Below are 10055 nucleotides of genomic sequence, written 5' to 3' on the forward strand. Positions count from 1 at the left end.
GTGATTATTAAATAGGGGAGTAATGTCAGAATAACATGGAAGGCGGGTTGGCTGATATTTAATTTTTCCCAGCACTTTGTCTTGTGCTATCAAGAAACAACAGCTGAATGTATAGTATGCAGTGGACTCCACAATCCCCCCACAACTGAGGCAAGAAGATTAAGTAATCCACTCAAAGTTACACAGTATCCAAATCTAGAAAATCCAAACCTCTAGGCTAGTTCTTGAGTCAGTGTTCTTAATGATGATTCTACACTGCTTTTCTCAATTAACAAGTTGGTTGTATTTGATTCTTTTTTTTCATCCCTTAACAAATGGAGTTTAAAATGACTATCTTAATACCTTAAAAGACAAAAAAAAGAAATATGAGAAACACTTTGTAATTTATAGTGTTAAATGAGTTAATATTTCCACATCAATTATCTTTCTTTATAATTTGGAATAGTTATTGTTTTTCCATGTACTAATTATTTCATGTTTATAATTAAAGTTTTGTACTTACTCAGGAATTTCCTTGTAAGGAGAGATCATGATTTATGACCTTTTGTGCTTTGGAAAACCCTAGAAAGATCTATTCAATATTGCTAACTGGATGGCACTTGAAATTTCTGGAACTCACAGAAATGTAAATCAATAAAAAATAAAAGTAAATAAAAGTTCATACCATATTAAGTTAAAAGTAGTATTTTCCATGGGCCATTCACAGGAAAGTGCAAATTCAGTTTCTCCAGATGCTAGTAGGAGTCTGATTTTTCAGGTTAATGAAAGAAAACAGAATACAAAGGGAGATGAGTTATGTCTTACTTTTCAGGACAATCATTAAGATATTTCTGAGCAGTACATCCGGAGACCCATTTTATATACGTTGGTTTCTACCAACAGAAAGTAATTCCCAGGAATGTCACATCTACAGATTCTCCTTTCTATCTCTTTTCTGTCCTTTTCTTGATAAATCTTGACTATTGTTCTAGATACAGGCAATTGGATTATTAATAGGGCGAGGCTCAAGACTGGGCTACAGATATATACACTATTCTACTAGTCTTAAATGAACTAAATATGAAAGCAAAATTTACTTTCCTGCTTCAAGTTTAGATTCAGAACTAATGGGATAAAAATGAGTATCTACTCCAGCATTCTTTGGTTGACTCTTTTTAACAGCAATAGGGTATCATTTAAATGAGTAGCACTTTGAGAGGTTTTGACTAAAACTAAAGGTCTCACTGTATGCTTTAGTTTTTTAGTTTTCAGATGTTTATATATATATATATATATATATATATATATATATATCTCCTTTTCCTCTGTTGGAACTTAATTTACCTTTATGAGGTGTTGAACCCTCTATGTCCATGTATTCCCAAGGTTATCTGGATATAACTCATTTTTTTGGTCTTACTAACTAGACTTTTCTTTATCCATAGGCTTTCTCTCAGCCTCTGTGATCCTTAGGGACTACAGAAAATATAGCACTGTTAGTCTTGTGGAAAAAAAATTTCAAACCAACAAGATTTTTGTGATGCTCCCTAAACACTAGACATCTGCTATTTATCTCGTATATTAATTTAATGGCAACTACACAAGGTCATAAACTTGTGATGTACCTATAATAAAATTAGTTCTGTAAGTTCCTATATAATGTTAATAAACATTTTGAGACATAAGCACTACAACAATGAAAAACGACATGGACTATTACTCATTTTAAAAACATAGCACATTACTTTTTTTAAAAAAACTTCTTACTAATGATACCTCATTTATCACTAATTAGTACTTTTTCTTTTATTTCAATGTGTAACATTTGCAAATCACACAGTATCTTCATTTTTTCATTTATGAAAGATACTTTCGTTTTTCCCCCTAAAAATAATCCCTAATTCCTAACTATATGTGGTTTCAAACAGGTCAGAGTAACTTTCAGTATGTAAAATATTAGTAACCATTTGGGAGTGATCTGTAGGTAATTTTGTGGGTATGCTGTAATGAAAACAGATGCTTCACTTTTCAGAAGAAAACTATTCACACTGCAAGTTATTTCAAACCCACAATTCTTCAGTTAAGAAATCACAAGCCTAACTAAAACCATAAAGAGTTTTTGTAAAAAGAATACCTCTCATTGCTATTTTATATATAGATCCTTTCCTGACTTCAATTGTTAAGTTGCAGTAAAATGGGAGTGATGTTTTCTAGTAATTTGCGGTAATATCCAAAATAATACCTGTGACAGGACATAAGGAAACAGAGGCGCAGGTAAGTTGCTGTTACTTGTGCAAGGGCACTCACATAATTCATTAGCAGAGCCAAGTCGAAAACCCAGTCTGGGACTTATCGGGACGCCTCTTCCTCCATCAGTCCTTTCCCAGGAGCTGCAGCAGACCTTTTATTTACTAATTTCCTCCTGAGGACAGAGAGACTTTGTGGCGTGGTAAAAGGGAGGCAGGCGTTTTTTTGTTTGTTTGTGTGTGTGTGTGTGTGTGTGTGTTTGAGGCAAATGCAGAATATGCGAACATGCTTTTTACTGTGGTGCTCTCCAGAGATGTATTCCATATCGTTGCAATGAGCATAACTTTGGGCTGGCCCACTGAGTTTGTAGAATTTTCGGCCCGTACCGCAGAAAACCCAGGATCATACACCACTTCCCTACACCCACATTTCCTATGAGAACAGTCCTCTACTTGAGATGAAAGCACCTTGTTTCGTTTTCTCCCGCCTTCCCTGTCTTCTCTCAACATTTTCCGCCAGTAACTTCTACCACACTTTCACTCCACTAGAAAACTCGCTCTCCCACCTTCAGGAACCTTCCTCCTTCCTTCCGCCTCCTGCTCGCTTTTGTCACTCAGGGCGGCTGAGATCGCAGACCGGAAAAACAGCGGAAACACACTACGCACGCGCATTCAGTCGCCAGCGCTTTGCCTCTCAAGTGTGGTTGGCCGGTTTCTCTCCATCTCTCACTGGCTCGCTGCGACGCTGTAACTCTCGCGATAAGTGCTGCCGCCAGTCGGCGGGAGCCGCTGCCGGTTCCTGGCGGGCCTTTCTAGCTGCAGTTGGCGCTAGTGTTCCTGTGTTGTTCAGAGCTGCCGGGCAGAGCATCATGACGTCCGCCTTGGAAAACTACATCAACCGTATCCTCGGGCCGGCTGCCGCGGGCTACAAGCCGAGGCCATGGCGAAGCCCGCGTCCGCACTGGACAGGGCTGGTGCTGGAGAGACCGGGGGCCGGGGTCGGCGGGCGGTTGGGATGCCCGGCCACTGCGGGGCCTGGGCTGCGTGTGGATGAGGGGCTTCAGAATGAGGGACCCGCCAGTCCCGCTCCGGGGGCTGGAGCCCGCCGCTCCTGGGGGCCCAAGGCGCCTTTTAATTTTAACCTAAAACAAAACAAAACAGAACAATGTGATTATTACGAACTTTTCCCTTTCTCTATAGAAATCAGCTCTCTGTTTCTCTGTACTACCGTAGGGCCTGTACGTTCACGTTTGGGAATAAGATCAACAGTCGTCCTAGCGGTGAGGAGGGTCTTGCAATCCAAGAATTTGTTTTATTCATAGGCTTGGCTTATTGTTGGAAGATACCAAAAACTTTAAAGATGGTGCACAAGTTGAACTTATGCCCCTTTACCACGTGAAGTCTCAACTTCTTTGTTGATAGAATGAAATTAATGCTTGCTGTTGTAGTTGATACTCATGAAGAGCAAACAGCTTGTAAAACCCCGTGTGGAGTCTTAATGTACCCTATAGAAGTATTAACCATTTTAAAATCTCAGGACAGAAACACTACATTGCTCTCATGTATGAATTTGGAACAAAAGTGAAATACTGGATGCTTAATTGTGCAAGCATATTGGCACCTTTGACATGGACTATAGGTTCTTTTTTGAATTCCAGAGGCCAGGTCCTGGAAGAAAGTGTCTCAGCACGCTTGAAAGCATTCAGTATTGATGAATTGGGCACGAATTTCAGTTTTCCTTTTAGAGATAAAGGAACAGGTCTGGGAAGGTGGTAAATGTCTTGCTCCAAGCCCTATGGGAAGTATTTCCCCAGTGAACGTACCAGACATCTCCGCTGTTTTGAGACTGGAAAACAACTGATCACATAAAGGGATTTTCTTTTTCTGTTTTTCCCTGTTTTAATTGTGTAGTTACTACAAATTTTGAGGAAGTTAGAAACTTAAAGATATGTTGTAAATGTAGTGCTGTGTTAAGTAGTTGTGTCTTAATTCTGTTACCTTTTTCCTAGTAATTCAAAACCATTTCCTCAGGAGATCCCAGGTTTTCATTTTCATTCCCTGAGAATGCTTTCCTTAATTCAGTTATCAGGAACTGTTGCAGTTATAACTTCTGATGGAAGAATGATTGTGGTAAGTAATAAGCATATTCATTCTCTCCTTGTAAGCTTATTGGTTGTAAATTTTTATGTAAAACTTCTGATCTCTAATGCCTAGGCCTCACAGTACACCTGCATCGCAGTTTTGTTATGATTCAGCTCTCTTTTTGATAAATAGCTGCTGATCCATATTTTCTTCACTGATAGATGTTGGTGTAATTTACATAGAAAGCTCTCTAGGAGCCAGGATGGATAATAGATTCTGTCCTCAGAGAGCTTCTAGTTTAGTCTTCAGACATTTGCTTGTATTTTATATTTATCTTCCTCTTCAGTTTTTTATTTCCTTCCCCATTCAGTGCTCTGGCATTCACTACATGAATTATAGTTTTTTTGAAATTTTGTGTATGCATCTTAGAAACTTTATGATAGATACTACATATGTAGAATAATGAACATTTAGGGCTTGTATGGTGTTAATACATATTCAGTATCTATAGGTTGTAGGACCTCTGTTTTCTGTAGGACAAATTGTGATGATTGACTCTTTTATTTCATCTCATTTGTCCTTGTATTACAGACCGCCCCCCTTTTAATTCTAGAAAATTCTTGGATTCTCTCCTTGATCTGTTCCTGACCTGAGGAATTTATTTCATGATTTTTGGCTACTTACTTACTTCTTCACTTATAACTCATACATTGCTTGCTTTCAAAAACAATTTTAAAGCTGTTAAACTTTATTTTCTGTCTGTAATTCATATATTTTAATCTCTTGTTTTTCCATCTGCAGTTGTTTTTGTTTCTTTTGCTCTTTTTAATTTTTGTCATTTTTCTCAGTGGGTCCATAAATGGCTATTATCAGAGTGTTAGACTTAGCCATTTATTTAAATGTGTATCATGTACCAGGAACTTTACATGTATGATATCATTTAATCTTCAGTAATTCTGTGAAGAATTATCCCTGAATTCGAGGTTAGGAACCAGGCTCAGAAAAAAGTGAATCACTTTCCCAGAGTCACTTAGATAATAAGGGGCAGAACCAAACTGGGTTTTAAATTCCACTTGACTCCAAAGCTAAAGGTGTCGCCTTGCTCCCTTCTTAATCAAGAGAACAGTCTTTTCTTTTTAGGCACCTTAGTGTATTTTGTCAAATAAGGACAGTTTGAAATATTTTTATCCCATCTTAACACTTAAAGACCTCTATTACTATTAACATATATTTGCAAATCGTTTTGTATTTTGTGAAAATCTCAAACTTAAAATTTTCCTATTTTTAACAGGATTGATAAAAAACTTTGAGAATTTAACTTTACATAGAAAAGAAAATTATTTTAAAAGAGCATTTTGAGTACTGAAGTTCAGTTTCTGTATTTTATTGACAACATGGCTCAGTTGATAGAACAGTTACGTATAAAATGACGTCAAGAGGCTATGTCTGGGTATGTTAACAACTCTAGTGAATACCCTGTATTTTGTTTCTCTTCCAAATTTTAGGTTATCATTTTGTCATTATTGTACTCTGATTTTACATATTTTGATTTTCAAAACATGAAACAGTTTAATAATGAGCTTCAGAGAATTAATCAAAACTAATACGTTATTTCTTCAGAAACTTAAATAGCATCTGAGCTACTATGTTGTGCTAGACCCATATCTTCCTTTATTCAAAACCAAGATTCTTCCATAAAATTTTCTCCGAATATTTCCTTCAAGTTCTGGTTCTAATAATTACCATCATATTTCTATCTACCTTACTGGATTTGGGGAAGATTAAGTAAATAAATGCAAGGCCCATAGAACACTGGCAGATAGTAAGTACTCATTAAGTGTTAGCTGTTACTACCAGTTGAAGTTGGTTTATGTTTACGGGACTGATTTGAATCTCTGAAGAATGGTAAATTATACTTTTTATTCCTAACAGTATAATAGTAGTTCAGTGGTCTGGGCCTGAAGCTAGCCTTGTGGTTCAACTCCTAGCTCTACTACTTTCTACTCATGAAACCTTGAGAGATTACTTAACCTCTCTGTGCCTCAGTTTTCTTCTGTGAAGTGGGAGTTAGTAGTATGTACCTCAAAGAATAAAAATTGAGATAATGTGTGCAGTGTGATTAGCACAGGGCCTAGAACTAGGGTGTAGCGTGACGTGACTCTTTACGTTCCTGTGGCTATTTATGTGCTTTCCCTTTTTATATGTTTATATAGTTCCCCTTAAATTTCATTTGTTTTAGTCTTTGTCGAGTGTTATCTCCTGGACTGTGTGGGCTTTTACGCTACCTCCTTACACTGCTACATAGGTGTCCTTATAACTGAACAACTCTTACACACTAGTCAGACTACGGTGATTTTTTTCCCCCATCTCAGAAGACCAAGAGGTAAGTTTTGTTTCCCTGGATACTGTTGGTTATAAAGAAGTATTCTATTTTATATTGGACTTATATTTAAAAGAAGTACTTCTAAGATAATTAATTAAAAATAAAAAATAAGTACTCTGTTAGTATACCTGGCAACTAAAATTTTTGTGTCATTGAATTTACATATTCAGGTAAACCACAATATTTGTCTTTTTTTCTCTTGAATGTTTTCTTTACAGGGAACACTGAAAGGGTTTGACCAGACCATTAATTTGATTTTGGATGAAAGCCATGAACGAGTGTTCAGCTCTTCACAGGGAGTAGAACAAGTGGTGCTGGGGTTATACATCGTAAGAGGTGACAATGTGTAAGTAAAATATGAACATTTTTAAAGGCAGGTTAAATACACTACAGATGTAGACTGCTTGCTATCTGGGAAAAAGATTTTTATCTAAGATTGGTCCATGTTTCTGATAGTTAAGGGGCCTACATAGGGTCCAGAAAGGGCCCTCCCTTACACCGAATACTTCACTAGAGAGGCTTTTTAAAAATTGGACCCCTAATTTTATTTTTATATACCCCTAATTTTATATACCCCTAATTTTATTTTTTATTTTTTTAAAGATTTTATTTTTATTTATTTGACAGAGATCACAAGTAGGCAGAGAGAATGGGAAAAGCGGGCTCCCCACTGAGCAGAGCCTGATGCGGTGCTTGATCCCAGAATCCTGGGATCATGACCTGAGCCAAAAGCAGAGGCTTAACTCACTGAGCCACCCAGGCGCCCCCAAATACCCCTAATTTTAGAGCAATATAAATACATTTCTAGAGTCTAAAGCTAGGGTTTGAAGATGCCTTCAGAATCTTTTGTGTGAACAATTTTAAATGATTCATGTTTTATAAGCATTGAATTTACAATAAGTACTTACCCATTATTTACTAAGTTTTTAGTATAATTGGAACACTGAAGATGCCCCATGTTCATGCTGTAAAAATCAGTGAACTTGTGACATACCGATATGGCAGTTTGAGAAGACCTATTTTTGTGGTAGCAATTTTAGAAAAGTCTGGAAGAGTAGAGTAATACTGTCCAATAGAACTTGTGGTCATGATGGAAGTATGTATCTGCATTGTCTACTGGTAGGGTACTAGCCATCTGTGGTTATTGAGTGCTTGAGAAATGGTGTGATTAAGGAATTTAATTTAATTACTTTTAATAGTCCCATGTGGCTAGTATAGTTAGAGAGGCTAGAATATTGTTGAATCATTTTCTAGGTATAGAATTAAAACATAGTTGAGAGATCTATCGCACATCTCACATTGCTTTGGAAGACAAATAGGATATAGCAAGTGAAAGAATATTCATTTAAATTATCTTAAGAAAGTCACCTTTAGATAGATATATTATTTGATCTTTAATAAAAAATTTGGGGGTATATAAGATATTCTAAAGAGGTGAATTTTAGGTATGAAGTTATAAAGTGAGCTGTAAAAAAAAAAAACAAAAACGAGAGAAAGGCAAAGCATTTAGTGGGGACCTGTCCCCCTGACCAGAATAATAGTGATTACTTATATTGGGGTTTTCCCTAATAATTGATTTTAAGAAACTTTCTCCTACTTTGATTTAAAAAAAATTAAAAAGCAAACTTTTTTGGACTTCAACTAAATAAGTTTAAACCTTGTTATAGATTCAGTGGTATGCTGGAGTGGTTCAGGGAAGCGGATTTTTACATTTTCAGGAATTTTGCAAGCTGGTTGATTGATATCTTGGTGGTAGCTTGAAACTGACCCAGCGGGAGTATTTGCACTATGGATATAAGTAAACAGTGCAGAGCTGCCTCCCCCTTTTCCTTTGGAGAGCCCTTTTTAAAAAACATGTACCAGTTCTCTTCTGTCCTCCCTAAGGATTTTAAATGATACTAAATTTTTTAAGGTGGAATTGAGATCTTTGATTTGTTTTATGTTGAGAAAACATAATATATTTTCACAGAGTTGGGTACTTCTCATTTATTAGAGAGCTGGAGGCTTTCTATAGCTTAAAGCACACTTGGGAAAATTCTGTGTTACAAGTATTCACCTATAGAATTTACTCTTATTAATGCCAAACTAATTTAAACAACCAGTTTCTTATGGAATAATGTTTTATACATGTTCCATGGTGAGGCTATAACAGTTTAGGTATCCAGCTGGAGAGCCATGGCTTGGTATTAATGGTATTAATGAAATTAATGTTATAGATGTTATGGGAAAGATTTGCTGGCTTTAACATTAGCCAGTCACATCAAAAAATCATTTGCTATGATATCTGAGTACCCGTTGCTACTGTTATCTTTATATGTGAAGAACTGTACTTTTTGGTCTTGGATTTAAATCGAATGAACTGCAAAATCCTGAAAAGGAAACTAATGGATGTTGTGTTTGTGTGTGAGTGTATGTGGATTTAGTTCATTGAAGTTACTCCAGTAGAGACAAATAGACACTTTTATTTGCTAATTTAGTAGTGATTTTGTGATCATCTGCAGCACAGTCCCTGGATTGAGTTGTTGAGTTGAAGTCATAGGATTGGAATTTGTGGTGGTTTATACCATACCTCTATCTGATATGTGTCTTTTTCCTTTAAAGACTCATGATCCAATCACACTGTATGCATTTTGTCCTTTAATAGTGGCTTCTGTAGTAATGTTGCCTTCAGATTATTTCTTGAAGTAATTTGTGACTTAAATGTACAATTCACTACTTCATGGAGACTATATTTGCTTTTCACCTTAAGTAGTTTTTACCGTGTCCTTTCAGTTTTATTTAGAAATGAGATTGTTTTAACTGATTTTTTTTTCTTTCCTTAAATAACTACAGTGCAGTCATTGGAGAAATTGATGAAGAGACAGATTCTGCACTTGACTTGGGGAATATTCGAGCAGAACCTCTAAACTCTGTAGCACACTGAGGAAGAATTACATACATTGGACAACTGTAAATCTTTGTATAGAACCTGATTATTCTGAGGATGATGTATGGAATTTTTATGAATGTGTAATTGCGGACTTTTGACACCATATTGATTAACTGTAATATGATATGTAAATTAAAATAGTTCTACATTTCCTTGAAAAACTTTTTTTTTCCTAAATCATGTATAGTAGCTTGGTTTTATTTTTCTCTTAAATAGTACTAAAATCTAATGTTCACTTTGAGAACAGATATTTCATATTTTAATACAGAAAACTAGTTAACAAGAGAAATTTGTATCCTATGTAAATCAAGCATAAAAATACCATCAGTAGTGCAGGATACATGTGTTTCCCTATTTTTAAGAAAGTCACAGAAAGGTAAGTCTTGTAACCTGAATCATCCCCATTTATCACACTGCTCTGGTGGTTGGTTGCTCT

General features: G+C 36.1%; 1 protein-coding gene across 1 annotated transcript; it reads left to right on the top strand.

Moving 5' to 3' along the window:
- Positions 1–2950: 2950 nt before the first annotated feature.
- On the top strand, positions 2951–9780 carry LSM8 (LSM8 homolog, U6 small nuclear RNA associated; the record flags this gene model as incomplete). Its single annotated transcript, XM_044247018.1, has 4 exons — positions 2951–3125; positions 4315–4355; positions 6909–7036; positions 9523–9780. Coding segments are annotated over 4 exons (435 nt in total), but the record flags the coding sequence as incomplete, so codon positions are not given.
- Between the last annotated feature and the right edge of the window lie 275 nt (positions 9781–10055).

Source organism: Neovison vison, chromosome 4 (assembly GCF_020171115.1).
Source record: "Neovison vison isolate M4711 chromosome 4, ASM_NN_V1, whole genome shotgun sequence".
NCBI classification, from domain to species: Eukaryota; Metazoa; Chordata; class Mammalia; order Carnivora; family Mustelidae; genus Neogale; species Neogale vison.